The 23,306-nt window shown below is 35.7% G+C and overlaps 1 protein-coding gene across 1 annotated transcript; it reads left to right on the top strand.

Moving 5' to 3' along the window:
- Window positions 1–225: 225 nt before the first annotated feature.
- Window positions 226–23,225, top strand: CALB1 (calbindin 1). The gene is made up of 11 exons (XM_006188550.3): window positions 226–546; window positions 1,074–1,150; window positions 4,952–5,026; window positions 12,376–12,459; window positions 12,575–12,631; window positions 15,737–15,814; window positions 18,267–18,322; window positions 18,406–18,445; window positions 18,549–18,602; window positions 21,177–21,248; window positions 21,585–23,225. Exons 1-11 carry the CDS (start codon window positions 468–470, stop codon window positions 21,696–21,698), a joined length of 786 nt encoding a protein of 261 aa, XP_006188612.1. The 5' UTR covers window positions 226–467; the 3' UTR covers window positions 21,699–23,225.
- Window positions 23,226–23,306: the final 81 nt, after the last annotated feature.

Genomic DNA, 23,306 nt, shown 5'->3' on the forward strand with positions numbered 1-23,306 from the left:
ATGTGGAGGGCAAAGAGTCTATTTTCAGCACTCAGTCTTTGAGCTAAGGATTTCCCACCACCTGCTGCTCCCTACACTCCAAAAAACTGCTGCTCCAGCTAGCTTTCCAGGGAGGCGAGGGGAAAACTGGAAGGGAGGGGGAGAAGGTTGGTGCGAGCAAGAGGAGGGAGTGAGGAATCGGAGGCAGGAGGAGGCGTGGCCCGGCTGTCAGGATAAATACTGAGAACTGGGTGCCGGGTGTGGAGAGAGAACTCCGGAGGACCGCCTGAGCTGAGCAGCACCGAGGACAGCGCCCGCGCCCTGCTCTTCCTCCAACAGCCCAGAATTTCCTCTTTACACGCGCGCGCACACACACACACACACACACACACACACACACACACCCTGCGGTTCTTTCTCACCCCACTCTCGCCCTGACACACTCACGCACACATATTCACACACGCAGACACACACTCCGCTGTACAATGGCAGAATCCCACCTGCAGTCATCCCTGATCTCAGCCTCACAGTTTTTCGAGATCTGGCTTCATTTCGACGCTGACGGTGATTATCCTCTTTTTTTTTTTTTTTTAACTGTTTGAAGGATCTCGACCCTGCCCTTTCCCACCTTTTCCCCTTCCATGAGACTCCTGATCCGATTAGCCCTCATTTCTTTTCTTTACTTCTTCCCACATCTCCCTAATCTTTTCTCTCTGGCTGGCTGCCAACCATCAATTTTAAAGTTAATTTACTGTTTCTATGTTATCCCTACACCTTAATCTTTTTTCTCCAAGAATGGTACTAGTAGAAATATGGGGGGAGCAAGAACTCAGGGATTGAGGCTTTCTGCCTCCCCCAAAGTTTCTACAGCTGCGCTGAGCATCCCAGTCATCCTCCTTTGCCCTTAGTGGGTCTAAATTTTGACACCCCGGGAGGGGAGTTCAGCCGCCTCTGTATCCTTTGAGGGTTAATCAATACCGAGGCAAGAGAGAACCTCTCCGGTGGCCAGAAAGATGGCTGTTGTGGAAACTGGATGGGGAAGAAACTCAGAATGAGATGTCTGACACCTGGGTGCCTCTTTGTCTTTACAGGAAGTGGTTACCTGGAAGGAAAAGAGCTTCAGAACTTGATTCAAGAGCTCCAGCAGGCGCGGAAGAAGGCTGGATTGGTAGGTTGAAGTTTGCAAAGGAGGAAAAAGACCTTCACCCTTAAAGAAAAAGATATTCTAGCTTTCTCATAAAGAACTAGTGAGGTCGAGTAATTTCCTGGAATGTAAACACTTATTTACTGAGAAAGGGGAGAAGGAGTGCCTTTGCAAATCGTGTAGGGAGGAAGAGAGGGTAAGGAAGAAGGGGAAGGGGAAAGGGGAGAGGAGGAGAGGGGGACAGAGAGGGAGTGAGAAGGGGAGAGAGAGGGAAAGAGAAATTCCTTAAAGGGAAAAAAACTTACAATATGAAATCAGAGCTTTTAAAATATAAATTCTATACTTGTACTTTCTTTAACAGTGTTTAAAAGGAAATGGTGGGTGTGTGAGATCTTTTAACAGATCACCACCTCTACGTCTGAGTTCAGTTAGGTAATTTTAATCTTCTCTATAACAGCCTGGTAAGTAAGAGGGTAGAAATACATTTCTGCCCCTTGCTGGTCAGGAAACAAATCTGCAGATTATGGATCTCTTATTCATTGACTGTTATTATTCTTGTTTTGTTGATGTGGTTGGAGTGATGAGAAAATGTCCTGTCCTGACTTCCCAAGGGGGGGGAAATTTGGACAACTTTGCAACATTATAATGAGCAAGAACATAGCAAAAAAAAAAAAAAAAAAGTGTCCGTTTCTGTTGAGAAGAAATCCAAAAGTTAGAGGTGTAAAAAGTAATTTTAAGAACTTCATATTTTTTTAAAAAACAAAATGATACGCTGATGGGAAGCAATTCATGGTGTTTTCAAAGCAAGCTATATTTGTAATTTAAGCCATTAGTTAATTAAAGAAATGACAATTTTTACTAATTCTGAATGACTTCCTTTGGGCATGAATTAATCCCTTAAGAAAAGATGTTGTCAGCATAAAAGTAAAATACAGCCAGCTTTAAAACATAGATGAGATGATTGCATAGAGGAAAAAATGTTAAGAATTTTACTAATCTATTGGGTTTTATGTAGGACTGCATTTCAGAAAGCAATGTTGGATTTGGTCTAGTTAGATGCTAATAATCTTTGGCCTTTTTGACTACCATTAGAAAGAAAATTTACATTACAGATTTTGTATGTATATGTCTAGAGGGAAATACAGGTGTATGTGGTCCTTTAACAGATCACCACCTCTAGCACTGAGTTACATATATAAAATAGCATACATATATTTATATACATATATAATCTACTAATAGTTACCTTTTTGTTCTGTCTAAATTGAAAATTGTGTGATACACACCTCTGTACAACATATTCACAAGAATCCCAGAGGACACTAAAATGTACTATGATGCATTAAAAAACTATCAGTTGCTAAAATCATTGATCAAATTGATTTTAAACTAGATAGCATTCTGGGAGTTGTTTTACCAAGGTTGAATATTACATAAATCTGAAAGCATAATAGATAGGATCAAATAAAACTGAAAATGTTTTATATGCTCTCTCCACACCCTCCCCCCAGTTTGTACATTACTGTGTAAATATATTCATGCAATACTATCATTATAGTTCTATGTATCTTTGAGTAATAAAACAAAAATTTCTCTTCCATGTTTAAAAAAATATATATTTAAAATACCTGGTTGAAATATCTTACTTGCCATAAAATTTCTAATTAAAACCTTAAAAGATGCTTCCAGCAGCTAAATGATTATATTTTAATTTTTCTAGAATTAATTTTAATATTGATACTTATTTCATCTTAGAAATTCAGATATTTAGAAACTGTCTACATGTTTTCAGATTTTTCTTTTCCTCTTCCTATTTTAATGTTTAACTTTTCTTAATCAATGACTTTATGTTAGAGTTTTAAACATTTTAGAGCTTAATTTTTTTTCTTCCAAGTTTCTGATTTTAGAGTATTGGAAGCTCTAATTATTAGATTATAATCCAATTATATGAAATTTGAGCACAGGTACAGGATTATATAAAATTGCTTAATACCTTGATTACTGACTATTTTATGAATTAAGTAGATAATCTTTGAATAGTTAAAATCTAAATCAAACTCTGAATTGCGAGGTTTGTAATAGTAGACAAATATTTTGGTACTGGCCCCATTGTAGTAAATCTACTTTTATATATTTGTTCTTTCTTTTTTAAAACCTAACGATTGACCTTATAAACCAGGTTTCTTTGCATTTATAGCAATAGGATAGCAGATTTTCTTGTATTAATAGATAGATTGTTTGGCTTATATTAGTAATGTGAAATTTCAAATTTTTCATTAATATTAAGTATAAGTGAATATAACATTAATGAAATACAACCCAATATACTTTCAGAACTACCATTTTCACTAAATATAGTCTTTAAGTTTGCATTCATTTTTATAAAGCTTTAATTTATTGTTATTATCATGTTTTGTACTGTTTAAAACACAGATTTTGACATAATTATCATACAGAAATCTCATAAACTAAACATCAAGTCTGCTAGTTAAACTAGTGGCATTATATTGTTTTTCAGTTTACCTGATGGTTTTTTGTTTACTTTAAGGTATGTGTGAACAATATGACAACTGATAGTCCTACTATGGCCCCTTTCATTTTCTTAAAATTGTTTTCTGTAATAAACTTTAATAAATACAAGTTAAAATTAAGTCATATTAGGAGGGTTTTTTAAAGTCTATATTAATTTACTTAGTTATGATTTGTTACCTCAGTTCTACCAAAGATAACTTGCTTTAAACAGGATTTTGTAACACTAGTAATAATAATATTCAGCTACGGTATCGCCCTTAAATTATATTAACCCATCTTTCCCTAGAACAAACTTGTGCAATAGATAATACCATCATCTTTTTAGTTATGATAAAAACTGAGACCTTAACTTACTTTTCCAAGGACACAGAATAGGACATTTACGAAGGCTGACCTATTTACACAGGCTTCAGTTAATGTGACAGGGCTGTTTCAGCTGGGCTATGTTGAAGACCCAAGGGTACAAATCCAACTTCCTGAATACTAGTTCTATGTTCAGATCACTAGTTTACAGTTCAGAGCTCTCTAATCTGTCAATATTTGAGGAGATTATATAAGCAATAGAATAGATTGAAAAAAATAAGTCAAATGAGATAAAAGCATTCACTTTGTCACTCTTAAATACATCTTATGTACAAAAATAAATGACAGAGAAAACATCTTGGGAAAAATGGAAACAAGGAAACACTAGAAAGCTGCTCCCTAAATTACTCTTGGAGGCAAAGATCTTAAGTACATAAAATCAGTGACCCAAAATAAGGTCACTGTATTGTCTGTCTCTAGTAAAGGTACAAATTGATCAAGTAATTTTTTTTAATCTGACACATGTTTTTCTGATATTTAATTTTTTAACTTATTTAATCAATGAATGCTACTTCCATGCTTGAAACATTCTTCACTCACAAAGTGAGTTGCTCTTCAACAATCACATTGTTTGCTTGTCCAAACTGAAAACACATATTTGTAACTTCCATGGATAAAACATGTTATAATAAGGAAAATGTTATAGGACAGTTAATGCAGCAATATAAAATAATCTTTCCTGAAGCAATGTTAAAGTACATTCACAGTGATCACTATATTTAAATTCACTAAACGTTATGAACTGAATGATTCTGACTACACTTTCAAAGGATAACATATCCTTAAAACCAATATGCATAATTCTAAATGGTTCCAATTCCAGTTTTTCTTTGCAACAAATTATTAGCACTATCACAAGCATACTGTTTGTTTGTTTGTTTGTTTTACAGAATTCTTACCTCTTTTTTTTTTTTTTTTTAATAATTTTAGGAGTTATCACCTGAGATGAAAACTTTTGTGGATCAGTATGGGCAAAGAGATGATGGAAAAATAGGAATTGTAGAGGTAAGGAACTTACGCATTTTTCTCATGTGGTTTTAATAAATGAGCTTTTAGTAGTTGTATCCAACTCAAACATGATTTGGAAGACTTGTTCCAAGAGGCTTAGTTTACTTAAGTAACATGTTATCTTCTGTTCAGAAACATAAAATCAAAAACCCTTCAGAAATTAAAGAGACCCTTAAGAATTTGCATAATCCAAAGTCAAAATTTAATTCTTTATGAATGTAAGGCCTGGAGAAGTGAAATGACTTGCCTTTGGCCATGCAACTGTTTGCTGGCACTGGTGCAGTTATAGGCTCAAGTCTCCAACCTGTGGATGAGTACCTGTCCCATACGTTACCCAGCCTCAGTTCAATAAAACAGCAGCCAAGGACAGGGTTCATCAGTATTTCTTATTAGACTTTTCTGTTAGAATATAAAATGAAGTATTTGCAGTCCCTATGATAATATCATAGCAAAAAGCTGCACACTCATTTCTGAAATTTCAGTCTAGATTGGCAGTTGGCCTTACAAAACCACAAGAACTTAGCTAAAGTGAGTGACTATTTCATGATGTGTTATAGGTACAGATAGCTTTTGAGACTTTAAAAGTTAAAATTGTGGGCGTCAAGTCTTATCTTTTGACAATGACTTTTCCTATCGAGGGCGACTTTTTTTTTGGTCAATGAATCAAAGAAGCAAAACTTTGACTATGCGTTGATTCTCCAGCATTCTCAGATTTGTGAAACAGCTGTTGTTTCCCTCATGTCTACTTTTATAAAATCTAGTGTCTCAGCTACTTTCGTTCTCTCTCCAACCTGGTTAGAGAAATTAAGTGGATAGCTTTTCCCAGAAAAATGAATAAGGTCATATTTTAAAATATGCCAAATTACAGGCATAATCATGTTCTTTATATAACGTTCTTAGTGTATAAGAGTGTGAAGAATTTGGGCTGTCAACAACATTTAGTCATAATTTACCTTTGATTCAGAGAACTAACCTGGTTTTTAAATAATTGATCTTGTACAGGACACCTGTGATGTCAATGTGAAGTACACTTATTTTTAAATAGCTACTACAAATAGAGTTAAGGAAGGACATACTATTATTATCTTTGTAATTAAAATATTTCCCCGGAGTATACACTTTTCCCTTTGCCTATGTGTAACTCATTACTATATAAATAGATAACTTAATAGTAATGGGACTTATAGACCGACTTAGAGGCCAGCTAATCAAGATGAGAATCATCAAGGGTAAGAAAAGAACTTTGAAATGAACATAAATGAGGTGACATAAGTCTAATTATTCAAAACCAGTTTGAAAGTCTGAAATCAGTGAAATTATAGATGTGGTTATTTCAGAGTTTGGCATCTTGTATTTAACATATTTCATTTTGAAGGACTCAAATAGGCTCAGCTATTTATTTTAATTTCTTCATACCAGGTTGCAACAGTAGTACAAAAAGCATGGATCTGATTCACATGGATTTTACATTTTTAAAAGGATAAGATGATTGAATCTGTTTTGAACCTATATTTTACCATATATGATATAGTATAATCATTTATGAATTAGAATTTGAGGCCTGATTTGAATGAGAGGGTAGAAGTCATTAGCAGGCACATTGTCCTTGAGGTTTGATGAAAGAAATTTCCCCAGTGGTTTGAGAAAAGAAACTGTCATCAGAAAGAAAAGGATTTCTGTGGGAGGAAAGATAGATATAGGTAACAGAGGAAGATGAGAAAGTTAATGAAGACTGAAATAAAGAACTGAGGAACTTTTATAGCAGTAACAGTAGGAAAAAGATTTACATTTGTATAACATTACACAATTTATAAAGTGTATTCAGATATGTTATCCCATTTGATCTCATGATAACAAAATAAAGTAAATATAAATATAAAATGAGCATATATTTTATAGTTGGGGAAGCCTATGGCTTTAATAGAATTTGCCTAAAATTAAAAAAAAAAAAACCCACAAGAAATAAATGGTTGAAGAGCCAGAATCCAGCCATGTTTCTCCAAAGTACTTAGCCTTTTTCTATAATTAATAATCCATATATTTTCCACATTAAAAGAAAATATTTTCAAGCTTCAGTTTGTTGATTTCTCATGGCAAGGCTTAAATTTAGCCTGGTTGAAAAAGGATACACAAGGTATAGAAAAGTTATTTGACCAAACCACTTGAAACATGATTCAGGAAGGACTTCCAGATCTGCTGAGGCAGAAAGAGTTTAAAGGGCGAGAAGTGGGACACAGAAGAATAAACGAGAAAGTTTAAGTAAGTATTCCAGAATATGGAATTTTTTGTTACATGGGACCGTTGGGGAACACTAGCCTAAATCACTTGTTTTTAGGATGAAGAAACTGAAGCTCAAATGATGAAGGAAGTGTCCAAGATCTCACTGGCAGGTAGTGACAGAACACTTACGCAGCCCTAGAGCTGACTCTGATTCCAGAACTCTTTTCATTAATCTAAGTTATCAGCCAAGACACGGGAGGCAGTGGGGAGGGTGGTTAATTGGAGAGATGAGAATGAGAGAATGGGAAAATGGGGAAGAGACTGCTATAGTAGTTTGCAGCATGTTGACTGTACCTGGTGTGGTTAAGCAGGTGTGACAAGAGAAAGGAAGGGTTCTGAAAAATCACTGAAAGAAATGAACTGAAAGCTACCAATCATATGTATAAAATGGGGAAAGGAGAGGCGGAAATGCCTGAATTTCTAATGCGCCCTCTAGTGTCACCAGGAAGTTGTATTATGTAAAGTTCATCCTTTCTTTTTTCCAACTTGACATACATCACTTGCTAAGAAATCCTGTATATAACATGGGACACAAATACAAAAATCTCAACCAGCTATGAAGGAATGGAAACCCCTATATTTTCTGAAATTTATAATAGTTTACCTACTCCCTTCAACTACCATCCTCTCCAGTCTTATTGTGTCTTATTTGTCCAGGTCAGTGCATCCAGTGGAAAAATAGATCTAAAAGCTATTTTAATACCTAAACTGTAATAACCCTCCCAGGGAAGCAGGCACCTCTCTAGACTTCCCTTCTTTTCTTCCACAGTGGGATTTCAGCATGTGAGTTTAACCATAGGAAATGTAATTTTTTAATACCAGTCTACTTTCCCACCTCAGAATTTGGGGAAATGACTGACAATGAAATCTGATTTAAAACTTTATTCTGGATGTATATTTTTTAAACACTTTATTAAGAGAACTTCTTGACTGGAGATTTTAATGGAGAGTGATGGTAAAAGGAAAAAAATCTCAAAATCAAGATTTCAAATCTGGCTCAAACTGTAAAGCTACAAGATTAGCAGGCCATTTATCCTCTCTGAGCCTCTGCTTTCTTGTCTGTGAACAGGGGTGACATATGAGCATCAACAGCAAATGTGACAATACACATCAAACAAATAGATCAATCCTGGCATATTGTAAAAACTCTATAAATGTATGTGCTCTTATTATTAAAAATCAAAATAATTCATTGGAAAATCTACACCATTTTTCTGAAGGCCAATTTTTTCCCCATTCTTATAATTTGTGAAATTCAAATTATTATATTCAACTAGACCTAAATTTATATGAGAAGATTAATTTGCCTTTCAAATTTCCAGATTTCCTAGACTCACTGCTTATTGGCTAGAAAAAAAATTTCTTTAGTTCCCAAAATAAAAAGCTGAATGTTGTATTAATATGTGTTAAAGGAAGCTAACATGCACCAAGACTGTCTTCAAGCTAACACGCACCAAGACTGTGTGCTTTAAGTTATGTACCTGGGTCATTTGTGTTTCTAGTGAAGTTGTTGTTCATGTGTACTCTCCCAGCACCTAGAACATAGCTTTATCATTGTAGCTATCTCCTACTTTGGAGTTTTCTGAAAAAAAAATTTTTTGAAATTATCTTCCTCCCTGTAAATTTCTTGCTGTTGGTGGTTCTGAATCCCCAGCATCCAGGACGGTGCCTTAGCAGGTTCTGAATCATAGCCATGTGAGCCATAGCAAGGGATTCCAACCTACTTCAAAACACAATGCAAGGGCTCCATATTATACCTAGAAACAGAAGAGAGATGTAACGATCCCTGTCATTGGGACAGGCTGAGCCCCGTGGGAAGCATATCTGAGTTGAAGATTAGTGATGAGGAAGTTTATTAGGAAGTGCTCTTGAGATCAGTACCTGCCAAAAGGAAATGAAAAGAACAGCAATGGGCAGAGGGAGACCTTGAGCTGTGTTACAGCCTCAAAGGAGACTTTAGCTGACCCTACAGTGAGCTCCGAAGCTGGGACAACCCTTCAGAGATGTCCCAAATTTTGACTGAGAAGGCTAGGTTTCATATCCCCATGCTGATAGGTCATGGAATTCAGCCTCCTTGGGGAATACAGCTCTAAGAGACCTGACTGCTGAGACCACAGCAACACTCCTAGCACCTAAAGAAAGCTCTGGATGGTGTATCACAGTGTCCACCCGAACCTTTATCCACACCTCACTGATAAGTTATTTGAATTACCTCCAAAGGAACTTAATTTCCACTTACTTTCAGCCTATGCGGACCCTAGATAGTCAACTGCCTTCATTCATTGGTTCATTAAAATACCTACTTAAGTTTGTGCAAGTGCCAGAAAAGAAACAATAATTAAAACACAGACCCTCTCCTCAAAATGTATATAGACTGATAGGGAATACAGGCAAATGGAGAAAAAATTTTCCTTCCCCGTTCTCAGTGACAAGCAACCAGTTTTCATAAATTAAGGTCTGATTCTCCTTGTAACCACAGCTATCTGCCTTCCACACATTCCGTTGATTTTCTCTCCTCTCTTCTCCAATCCGTAAAATAGTTTTGAGAGTTTATAAAAGAGCCGGGAGGCAGCCCGCCCAAGGACTAAGAAATCACCAGTAATCTTGGAACGGGCAGTTCTGGACAATTCTATGGACAACAGTGACTTAGCAAATCTGAGGAAAAAAAGCAGTTTCTATAGAGGACCTCAGGCACTTTGTGGACATGGTCCAGAGACAACAGCTGGAGAGTTACTGTACTCAGCTCTTAAACTTGAATATTGATTCATATGCATCAATGGAAGGACTAACAGATAACACAGGACCACCTCATTGTGAAACACACCTTAAAAAAGGTGGTTTCTTTATAGCCACATGCCTATCCACAATATCTGTAGAACAGGATGGCACGTTATTCAGTTCAAAATTAATAGCACAATGAAAGTAAAAGTCTGAGTATGTTACATGTAGATAAAATGTTGTCTTCTTATAAATAAACCAACTAGAACCAAAATGACATGGACAAAGAAATATACATTAACACTAAACCTGAAGAGAATTTTACCATCTCTATATTTGACATTGTAGGGATCTCTGAACATCATGAAAGTTAGACTTTAATTTTTGAAACAAAACGGTTAAAATTTCCCTAATCTTACACATGGTCATTGCTTATTAACTCTTTATTTTTTTTCTGTTTTCATGTATTTGGTGGGTTTCAATAAGTAGAAAATTTTTAAGAAAACTTGTTATTTTTTGCACAAAACAACAAACAAAATAGAAAATTGCAATGAAGATAGAAAAACAATGCTCACTATAAATCATGTTAAGTAGGTATTCTTAATGAAGTAAAATTATCAACCAATCCCAAACATTTATGTCAGGCACCTAATGTGTTGAGCATCCCACTGAGGATTCAAGGGATGCAGACAAAGAATAGTCTTCACCCTCCTGAAACGGATGGTCAATGGGGAAGTCCACCAAAAACTTACAAAGTGGTTACCTGACAAGTTACACACCAATAAATAAAGGAAGAGTTGGCATTGGCTACTCCCTGTTTCCTAAATGAATGCTTGCATTAATGCACAACCATAGTAGTGACATTTGTTTCAAAATAAATTAAAAAATGCGTTCTGAGTCATACTAAACATCCTAATAAGTTGTCTGGCCCCGTCCATTAGTTTCATCTCATTATTAGTGTATATAAACTGTCTGGTTCTAATTTGAGATTATTATTTCAAAGATCTAAAAATAAGCTGGGTTAAAGGATATATTATAAAAAATATAATTAAAAATTGAGATTACTTGCAGATAAGGTAGAATGACACATTTTATTATATTACATTTTAATTTTTTAAATAAACCTAAAAGGACAATTTTTTTTTTTAAAGTGTGAGAGTCTTTCCTATAATTTAGTACAAATTTTGGAGCTTATGCTGCCCTTAAGGTTGATCTAGACCACAGGTTCTTGGTCTAAAATCCAGAGACGAGGGTCTATGCCTGTATTTCAGGATTCATTACCTTCTGGGAATTAGATGAAATACAGTGCTGTAGGTTTATTCTTTAATGGTGACGATGTAGTGATTCTAACGGATTCTCAAAGTCATTTCGAACCCAGTACATTTAAGAGACACTGGTTTCTATTCCAATTCCTTATTTTAGTGATGAGGGCGCTAAGTTCCAGAAATGGCTGAGGGAGTTGCTGGGGAACACAGCTAATTAGCAGCTGAGCCAGGAATAGAATTCACATATTCAGTGAGGCCATCAATCCAACTCCCTCCTTCCCTGCACGCAATAGATAGATTATATTCATCTTAAAATGGGATCTGGAGCCCTTCTTTCCTCCAAAAAAAAAAAAAAAAAAAAAAGGAGCTTTTAAGTTATGAAATGAGATCAATGGAGAAATGTCATAGGGTCACAAAATGGAGATCATAAAATAAAATCCAAGCGCTGGATTCGCGCAATAAATGTTCTTTTAGCAGGAACAAAAAATCTGAGAGCTGATACTCCCTGTTACTATTCAGTTTCCACTGTTCATTGTGAATTATCTTTTCCACCTCTCTCCACTGTCTTAGAATTGTTTTGAGTTTGTGTTGCTTTGAATCTCTTAGTAAGCTTTCTTCTCAGACTTGAGAATGCATTATTTTCCCTCTATCCCCTCCCCTACATTCATATTTCTCGTGGTCTCTTTCATTTTACATGAAATGTACGGCCCCATGTGTGCAGGTCTATGTGGCCTGAGAGGAGCAAGACCTGATTTGTGGCACAGAAAAAGGGTTCGAGCCACCAGGACGTGTCTGCTTGTGTGTCCTGCAGATGAGAAGCGGCCAGACCACAGCGGTCTGAGCTGCCTGCGGACGCTCGCTGCGCCGGCTTCTTGGCCCGAGCGCCTTCGCTCAAGAGCAGCCAAGCCCCGGAAACAGGGACGGCGCTTCGTAGGGACGAACGATCAGAAAGGGAAAATCGATTGTAATGCTTTTCTTCCCCTGGTTTTCTAGGTAATAGAGCTATGTTCAATAACAACTAAGAGCAGGGAACGTGAGACTCGCTTTCAAGCTCCTTACAACAACTTTTTAAATCTTTTGCAGCTGGCTCACGTATTACCCACGGAAGAGAATTTCCTGCTGCTTTTCCGATGCCAGCAGCTGAAGTCCTGTGAGGAGTTCATGAAGGTATAAGAAAGCTGTGTCAGTGAGTGACGTCTTCAGAAAGCTCCTTAAAATAGGAAAATGGTTGCCTTTTTTTTTTTTAATGTATTTGGTTTTCCTTATCCAAAATTATTTACAGACATGGAGAAGATATGACACTGATCACAGCGGCTTCATAGAAACCGAGGAGCTTAAGGTAAGCAAAGAAAATATTGTGCTTAAATTTTTTTCCTTTCAAATACAATTATGAACTTTGTAGCTTTTTTAAAAAAACCTCCCACAGAAGAAACTAATGTTGAGCAATGGCATATTTTCACCCACTCTTCCATATCATTAATGAAGTACCAGATCAAAAAAGAGACTTCAAGTACTTTTTGAAATTCTGTTCAGCATTGCGGAATTAGAATTCTCTGTGGTCTATACAAATTGTTATATAAGAGGTAGACGATAGATTATAGACAGATAGATGGATAGATAGATGGATGAATAGGTAGGTAGGTAGGTAGGTAGGTAGGTAGACAGATAGATAGATGGATAGATAATGATACACTAAGGCGAATAAGTCAGTTCTTTTTGTTGAAATTTGGCACTTTATTTTATAAATTAAACAACTATATAAAACAGATTCCTCTTTCAAGTTAAACATTAATTGGACACCTACTATAGGCCAGGTACTTTACACACATCTTATTTAATCTTCATGTGAGTTATTTGAGATCAGTATTGTTCCAGTGAGTAAAAAAGTTAAGAGAAGTTAGGGCATGTACTTACGGCTACACAGAAATAAGACACAGAGCTGTGCTCTTTAAACTTGTCTGCCTCCCGGGCCGCTAGACATTCCCTGCAGCCTCCTGCCTCTCAGTAACAATAATAAAAACAATGTCCTGATATAGTCAAACTTCTGAAAAACTGCAACTTTGAAAAAAATGAATCGGTCAATTCCTATCTCACAGATGTACGTAGGAGCTGGTGCGGGAGAAGGCAGATGTAAAGGAAAAGGCAGGAAGGTCTAAAGTCAAGTCCTACTTCTGGGCAGATCTCTTCATCATTCTGCCTGATTTTTTTTCATCTTTTATATGGGGGCAGTAATACCTTCTTTCAGATTTATTGTGAAACTCAAGAACGATGTTGCACATGAAAGATTTTTGTGAAATACAGGCACAATAAATATGTTAGTCATGAACTCAGTAATTTACTAGCCTTTCAGAAATACAAAATCAGCTCTCTCTCATTTCTTTAAATTGACCCCAAACTGCTCAGTCCAGAAAACCTTATTTTCCTTATCTTCAGGATATAGAATGACTAAAAGGGAAGAAAATTAGTAATTATTGAGCACCTACTATATGGCAGGCATAATACTAGGTGCTTGAAATGTATTTTAACATTTAATCCTCACAGAAAAGTTGCAGGGAAGGTATTATGAGTCCCATTACCACAAACAGAGAAATGAAATTCAGAGAGATTAGATATTTTTCAAGATTACACAGCTGCCTGGGAAAAGAACACAGATGTGGACACGGAATATCTGATAATGGTAATAATGGTTTTTTTTCCCACAATACCACATGCTTTCAAGCTTCAGTCATCAAAAGCTACCTCTTCTGCTTATGCAGGAAAATACGAATATAAATATGGTCTCCTAGTCACAGCTTAACATGATTTGGGTCACTTTGGACCACTGCAAAACTGCTAAAATATTTAACTAGAACACTTAGAAATGTAAACCTTTTTGATGTGAAATTACTAAAAACAGTGTCTTTCACAAACTTGCAGCTTAGCAACCGAGAGCCCACAAGTTAAACTATTGTGTTTTTATTCTATTGGATCAAAAAATATATTTTAAAAATCATTTCAAGTTCATAAGGAAACTTAAGCTCAGTTCTAATACTGGTCTTCTTTGTTCTCAATTTTATTCTCAAAAGAGATTCTAAATAGAAGCACTCCTCTCTGGGGAATTTTGAAGATAAGTTGGCATTCTTTTTTAATGGATCTTTCAAGAAAGCTAATTTTAAGATCCATAATAGAGTAAAACATTGCTTGCTCTCAGACACGACTTTGAATCTCAGCGTCCCGAAGTTTCTTCCAGGCTATTTTTGTGACCACCATTTCAGTCTCTGGTGAGGATTTTTAACCCAATTAGTCTCTGACAAAAAGCCTCATAAGGTTCAAAAATAAAATTCACCCCAACAGATAACTGAATTTTCCATGCTTCACTTTGGATTTGAAGTGGAATGTCTGAAGTGAGAATAAATTTATCAAGCCAAGAGAAAGATCTCCTTCCTTGAAAATAATGAAGTTAAATCAGTCCAGCAGAACTAGTACATGTGAGAGGGAGGTAAATGGCTGCACAATCGGAGAAACCCAATCCTTCAATAATGTCTGAACATAGTATCTGCTCAGTTTTCCATAATTGCATTAATTCATTTTCTGAACAAAGAAAGAAGTTGCAAATGAATAGCCCTAGACAAAATGAAGACTGTTATATGCGTAAGTACTTACATTGCCATTTATATGGCAAACTTTTGTAAAGCCTTTATTTGATTTATTTCTCTGTTAAAAAAATTAAACTCACTCCTATACTTTAACTGTCAAATTAATAATCATCATTTTCATCCTTCCCACATTAATCTCTACTTTGATGTGATTCACGTATTCTACAAAGATTAGGTAACATCTGCAGTCAACTGCTTTAATTTGCACAGGCAGCTGACACGTTCTAACCAAGGTGCTTTGGACTGCATCAAGCCCCAAAGCTAACCAACTGGCCCTCTCGTGAGAAGAACTTCATTTTGGCCGTAAACTGATGTGAAAACTGCCTGTGCGGGCATAAAATGCACTTGAAATTAGGGGTGTATTTCCATCTTGTTTGTTGATAATTGTTCACATACCTTATGAAGGCATAGCGGGGTCCCTTGTGTCTCTTGCAGCAGAGTCATACGAATATCTGTGAAGATATCCTTAGGTAGAAATGCATTCATTGGGCTGGCTGGTTTAACAAGTTTTTCCTCTGATTGATTCCTACACAGTGCGTAATCCAGATACTCTAACTGAAATCATAAAAGCATAGAACAGCCTAGTATAGATGGTAACAGATCAGTTCTCAGTAAAAGGCCTGTCAAAGGCAGCGTCATTGCTGGAACGCCAAGAGGACCTCCCTTGTAAGCACCTCTCCTTACCCAGTTCTACCCTCAGAAAGAGACTTTCTTCGTATTCCTGGGGTGTTCCATTTCAAGGCAGGCTGAAATGAAAGCAGACTGTTTGCTCTTGATGAAATTTATCTGACTGTTTTTTGTCTTAACAGAACTTTCTAAAGGACCTGCTGGAAAAAGCAAACAAGACTGTTGATGATACAAAGCTAGCCGAGTATACGGACCTAATGGTAAGACTGGGCTTGGAAATATTGTAGCCAAGAGCCTGTGAAATATTACTGTGCTCTGGCTAATTCCCGAGGCTACACAGGAGGAAGTAAATAAACCATGGTTGTGAGCATCACATGCACATAAGTATCATTTCACTTGAAAAGTGAAATAACTAGGGTGGTTACACCTTGTAAGGCTGAGTGTTACAAGCACGCAACACATGAGCATTTCCTTTCTGTGGAGCGAGGTAATTTTCATCTATCAGAAGATCCCTTGTTATTCTTACAAAGCCATATCACTAAATTATATAACATATATATGTAAGTTACATTTTATATATATAAATTGTATCACTAAAAACTCATTTATTATAGAGGTTCTGATCCATTTTTATCATGTCTTAGGAAATCATAGATTTTGTTGAAGTTTAAAGAAAACGTCCAGCTACTTCAGTCATTGAGTGACTTAAAAAAGGGGCATTTCCTGCTTCTTTCTTTCGATTCTTGTTATTCTGGAATATTGTTCTTGGTGCTTTGGGTGAGGAAATCCGAATATTCCCTGAGCTGGTGCTACCATAAATAGTATAACCAAGAGCTGCTGTAGAATGTTGCTAATAGCACTAAGAAAATTGCTTTATACATAGGCACTTAATGTTTTAGGAACGAATGAACAAATAAGTTGATGAACTTCTAGGCAAAATAATCCAATGCCCATGAAGTTAATTAACTTTCAGGTGGGTAGAGTCTGTTCATTTTGACTCGCAGCACTAGGACTATGAGGAAAAATCTTTGCCAAACTGATTAAGTCATCAGCCAATATTTTTGGAAACATTATTTTAACTAGTTAATTTTTGAAATTCACAGTTTCAAATTACCCAGTCAGTACATGTATTTATATATATGCTTTAAGTATTATCAATGTACAGTGAATTCTTACCTCACTGATTTAAATAAATAACCTGCAAAATATAGGTGCCTATTACAACAATTATATTATACCAACAAAGGAGTTAGACTTTTTTCCTGAGGAATAATCTTATAAAGGATTTGATTATATTTGATGGAACAGGTTTGCTTTCGGCCTATCAGCCTACTTTTATGTGGGATTAAAAAAAAAACATTAGAACTATACCAGTACTTTATTCACTATACAGTGGTAATTATTATAAAGTAGGTCTAATCTTTAGTTTCACAACAATTGAAAAAGTTTTCATTGTAAGGAAGTGAGCTCTTTAATTCCTCATCACATTTCCATTTATCACAGCATTAGCATACACGTGTCACAGTGGGCAGATCTAGACTCTGAATAACTTTTGGGAAATGAACAATAACCTACATCTATCAACTTTGTGTTTTATGCCAATCTCAAGGGATGTCTATTTAAAGACTCCTCTCCAGGTAGAAATTTGAAGCAGCCTTTTAAAACCACTCAGAGGGGAGTTTCCCCTGTTGGATTGGCCTGGCGTGTCTGACTAAATGTCATAAACCAGCTCAAATCCCGGAAGCAGATTAATCAAGAACTAATTAAAATTAAAATTTGTATGTAGGGAAATAATTCCCTGTGGACACTGAACTGTGTGATCTGGAGTCCAGTAACTTGCTGGTGTGACAATTTTTGAGCTTACAGTCAATGGATTATAAAATGTTGTATCAGTATCAGGTCCTGAAAAAATCTACCTCCTACGAAGGATTCTTAGAATATCTGAAACCACAGAATGCTCTTCCTTATCTCCCTAAAAAGACTTCACCAAACCTATAACCTTTATGATCACATTCCTTTCTTTAAAAACAAAGATGCCTCTTTTCCACATATTTTATACATTTGATTTCATATGCAGTCCTCCTATGTAATATATTAGAGCAATAGTTGGAAACTTTGTCTAAAAACGTAAATGCTTCCCAAATATGGATATGAATGTGTTTATACCCGGGTATGTCTTGGTGTATGATGTGTATAGTGCAGTGGGGAGGTAGGGAGCTTTATCGAGTACCTAGTGTCCAAGAGAAATAAAACTATTCAAACTCCCTCAAAAATTCTACTCTCGAAGGGTTTATACCTATTATCTACCTATTACTTCTGTTCGTACTCTTTGATGCTGTAAAAGAGGGAAACAAATTATTTATTTCGGACTGTTATTTGGAAAGTTTCAGGATGTGCTATATACAGCCAGACACCATCTCTCCCACATCGTGATACATATAAACACATCTTTGCAAGAAAAATAATTATGTTCTAAAAGCCCAGCCTAAGATCGCTGTTACTCTGACTGTTCTGCATCGTGCTGATAAACTTTGGCAATTGACGAAAGTCACAGTTGAAATTTTACACTGAAAGTGTTAACGGATGCTAGTTTCTAGAATTTTGCTGTCTGTGTAAATAATTGATAACTGAAAATGCTTTATTTTGAATTGTCTTCTCCTTCGTGCAATAAATAATTCTTCAGTGGCTACAATAATGCATTCTGTCTTTCAGCTGAAATTGTTTGATTCAAATAATGATGGGAAGCTGGAATTAACTGAGATGGCCAGGTGAGTTTAGGAAGTATGCAAATATTATTATAACAAGATATTTGTCAAAAAAATCTAATCTATTAATATTTTTCTCTCAAAAGGTTACTACCAGTGCAGGAGAATTTTCTTCTTAAATTTCAGGTATTTTTCTTTTTCTCTACTATAAAGAATATTTTTTGAAAGGTTAGAATGTGAGATATATAATTGTAACATATTAACCTTTGCTCTCTTCTCTATCATCTAGGGAGTCAAAATGTGTGGGAAAGAGTTCAATAAAGCTTTTGAGTTATATGATCAGGTAAAGCTTTTTTCTTATCTATAATTTGACTCTAGAAAAATTTGGAAAATGCTCACAAAGAGAAAAAAGCCTCAAACTCAAGATTATATTAAAAGAAACCTGAACTATTAAAATTACTCACCCAATTCATTCTTGTCATAAGAAGTGAATTATTATATCCCAAATTAGATAAATTTGAATCAATTCCCATGCCACACTTTATCTCCTGTGAGGCTTTGAAAGATACCAAACTCCTCTGAACCTCAATTCCTCATTTGTAAATGAGATAGTAATACTCACTTTGCAGGGTAGAATGAGGATTAAGCTAGATGAAAATATCCAGCAGTAGGGATGCCTAGGCCCACAAAGGGCCACCTCTCCAAGGTTGAGAAGGTAACTGCCTACCTAAAAATACAAATAGAAAGATAGACAATATGAGGCAGCAGGGGAATATCTCCCAGGCCAAGGCACAAGATAGAATCTGAGAAGAAGAAATAAGTGATGAGAAAATAGGTAATTTATCTGAGAAAGAGTTTAAAATAATGATGGAGATGTTCAGAGAACTCAAGAGGAGTATAGATGCACAGAGCAAAGTTTTTAGCAAAGAGTTGGAAAATATAAAGAATACTCTGAGTTGAAGATAAAATCACTGACATGAATAACACACTAGAAGGAACCAAGAACAGACTAAATAAGGCAGAAGAACAGATCAATTTGCTAGAAGACAGATTAGTGGAAATCACTACTGCAGAACAGAAAAAAGAATGAAAAGAAATGAGGATAGTTTAAGAGAACTCCGGGACAACTTGGAGCACACTAATATTCACGTTATAGGGGTCCCAGAAAGAGAGAAAGGACCTGAGAAAAGTTATGTGGCGATAATAACTAAAAAATTCCCCAACTTGGGAAAGGAAACAGTCACCCAAGTCCAGGAAGTGCAGAGAGTTCCACACAGGATCAACCCAAAGAGGAACACACCAAGGCACATAGTCATCAAATTGACAAAAATTAAGGATAAGGAGAAAATATTAAAATCAGCAAGAGAAAAGCAACAAGTAACATGTAAGCGAGCTCCCATAAGGCTGTTAGCTGAGTTTTCAGCAGAAACTCTACAGGCCAGAAGGGAGTGGCACTATATATTTAAAGTGATGAAAGGGAAAAACTTACAACCAAGAATACTCTATCCAGCAAGGCTCTCATTCAGATTTGGTGGAGAAATCAAAAGCTTCACAGATAAACAAAAGCTAAAAGAATTCAGCACCACCAAACCAGCTTTACAACAAATATTAAAGGAACTTCTTTAGTTTTCAAGCCATAAGAAAAGAGAACAAAAAGAAGGGAAAAAAAAGAGAGACCTACAAAGATTGCTTCGGCAATTTGGAGTCTTTTATGGTTCCATATAAATTTTGGAATTGTTTGTTCTAGTTCTGTGAAAAATGTCGTATTTTGACAGAGGTCGCATTGGATCTGTGGATTGCTTTGGGTAGTGTGGCCATTTTGATAATGTTGATTCTTCCAATCCAAGAGCACAAGATATCTTTCCATTTCTTTTTATCATCTTTGATTTCCTTCATCAATGTTTTACAGTTTTCAGAGTCTAGGTAACCTCCTTGGCTAAGTTTATTTCTAGGTGTTTTGCTATTTTTGACACAATGGAAATGTTTATACCATTTATAAAATTCTGGTTTTTGAAGTGAAAACAAAGTGAATGAAGGGCCACAAATGGCAAAATATCCTTCTTTCTTATGTGTGAGTTGTATTCCATTACATATACATGCTGCATCTTCTTTATCCACTCATGTAGTGATGTGCACTTAGGATGCCTCCATATCTTGGCAATTATAAAGAATGTTGCTGTTAATAGCAGGATGTATGCATCTTTTTAAATTAATTCTTATTTTGTGGTTGGCTTTATTCCTTTGATAACTATATAAACATTCTTAGAAACAATGAACAGTACATATATGTAAATTTTTTAAAATACGTGCAGTATATTATGTATATGAATTTACATGCAATACATTGTATATGTGCAGTCAGATTGCAACAATGCTACCTACTAAAACTGAAAAATGAATTACAAAATGAATAAATCTAAAAAAAATATATATCCAGCAGAATCCTCCCATGTTGTATATGGTAAGATAACGCTTTGTTTCTTCTAATTTCTCTACTCCTGGACCCAGTATCAGTCCTTTATGGGCTCTGGTACAGCTCTTCCACTGCCTGGTGTAACATCAGACCAGTAATACAGCTTCCCCAAGCCTATGTTCTCATTCATATGAAAATATTTGTGCTTATTTACTTCAGTAGGAGGTGGTGATATTGTTAACATATAGTGAAATACTAAATGTGAAAGCACTTTGAAAAGTTCAAAGGATTTTACAAATGTGAGGTGCTGAATGAGAGGCAATTCACATGTATTTTAGAACTTTACACAGCAGTTAAAAATTTGAGGGTCTGACATAGAGGTTAGAATATCTGCCAATATGCAGTAGGAAGATTTTCTGAAGCTTTTAATTATTTCCATTTTACTACATTCCCCATTTTAATGGATGAAGTTACTTATGTCCTATTTTATTACCCCTCCCTCAGGATGGCAATGGATACATAGATGAAAATGAACTAGATGCTTTACTGAAGGATCTGTGTGAGAAGAATAAACAGGTAATCTAGTTACCTAGCCACTTACTTCTTAAGCAGACTTGACAGATCCATCCAGGAGCAACCACACATTCATTTCTTGAAATCTACTTTAAAAACTTACAGAGGAGCAGAAGTAGATTGCAACTCTTAACCTGATCTGGTACTAGCCTGAGTCAGTGTTTCACTGTGATAAACAGATTTCAAAAACAACCTTGTGATTTATTCACATCTAAGAATTTAATCCAGCCCTTAATGGATTGATGTAACAAGCAGTTTTCTCTCACATTTTATCACTTGACAGTGGTTAATTCACTTCCATATTTAACTGGAATATAATGCTATCTATGTTCTGTACAGGATCTGGATATTAACAATATTCCAACATACAAGAAAAGCATCATGGCTTTGTCGGACGGAGGGAAGCTGTATCGAACGGATCTTGCTCTCATTCTCTCTGCGGGGGACAACTAGAGTTGATGGCTGCGACCATTTACTAGTGATACATTGTATCTAAAAATAACTGCACTATAAGGGAAGTAGGCTGTATTTTCTTTTGTATCTGTAAATTTAACTGCATATAGATACTTATCCAGGATGTGTGGCACATTCTTTTCAGCTTGTTTCTATACTCTTTGTAATGTACAGATTTTGTAAACATATGATTGAAAAGCAGAATGTCTGTGCTTAGGCCAGTCAATACACCCAATTAAAAAAAAACCTAACACATTCTTGCTTCCATAAATATAGTTGGACAAGATTTCCCTAAAAATTCCACCAGGATTAATTTCTAAAATCCTAGTCTCTGATGTGTGAGTGCACATTTGTCGCTGAATAGAAGAATGATCAAGCCAAGCATTCTTATTTCAGACAATCGTAGGTCTGCCCCACAATATAGTTCTAAGCTATATTTCCAATTAGAAGAAATGTGCTTTTGCATCTTAAGTACCAAAATATCAATCAGTAGTTAGTTGAGTGTGCTTCTATGAGGTTAACAATCTCACTAGGCAAGATTTAGTTTATTAATCAACAACACATCTGCTGCCTGAATCCATACCAATTGATTGGTTTGAGCTGATTTGATGACAAGGCAGGGCAGCGCTGGACATCGCATGAATGTCTCATTCTACGTTTGTATTTTCAACGAAGCTACTGTCAAAGAATGTGACCTTAATCCATTTTCTAAACTGTTTTCATGTGTTGTAGATTATAATTATTCTAGTAAACTTCTGTATTCTATGTATCCTCTGATTAAATTATATATCAAGTATCCTGGTGTGTAATTTGCATACTTCCTGGATTTTCTTTCTATGTAGACGGTGACTGCTGCCTCTGAAAATACTTTTTTCAACTTTACTTTTTACTACATAAATGAATTTTAATGTCAAATTCATAGCACCCTGCTTGTTGAATGTTACCTCATTGATAACTTTGTGTATTCTCTGAATTCTGTTTCATGTTGAGATCAGCATTCAAAATTGCTCTATCTGCAAATAATTTCAAATGAGTTTAAAAGAACAGCTAAGGGAGATGCTAACTGCAATCATGTATCTTATTAAGGAAAGGTGATTCTAGAACATTCTTTTGAGCCACAATCCAAGTCACAGTTTCATGTATTTGTAGCTAAAATATTCTCTACTGGTTACAGCTGTACATGTAATGACTGGTGAGTTCTGATTTTTGAATGTGAAGCGGCAAGCTATGAGAGACGTGCCTGTTTGAAATTTATAGTTACCACCAAAGAATTAATGGTTCTGGGTTAGTTTGAATGTCTCCATGCTATAAAGTAATCACTGATTTTCTCAATTCATAGAAATAACAAAAAAGTGAGGTTATCTCTTTCCCCCAAGAATAATCAGAAAGAGATTGCCAAAAAGTAAAATTTATCAAATGATGTGATGTGAGCAGACTGGCTTTGCTTCTAGTGTGTAAATGGAAGCACTGAACCTTAGGCTGAATTTAACTATTAAGAATAAATAAAGAGGAAAATAATCTCTTGTATTTTTGTTTTCTTCTTCAAAAAGTCAGTGGACATGTAACCCATGATCAATCCAGGTGAAAATGTAGGTTGCTCAAATTATT

The sequence above is a fragment of the Camelus ferus genome, chromosome 29 (genome assembly GCF_009834535.1).
Source record: "Camelus ferus isolate YT-003-E chromosome 29, BCGSAC_Cfer_1.0, whole genome shotgun sequence".
NCBI lineage: Eukaryota > Metazoa > Chordata > Mammalia > Artiodactyla > Camelidae > Camelus > Camelus ferus.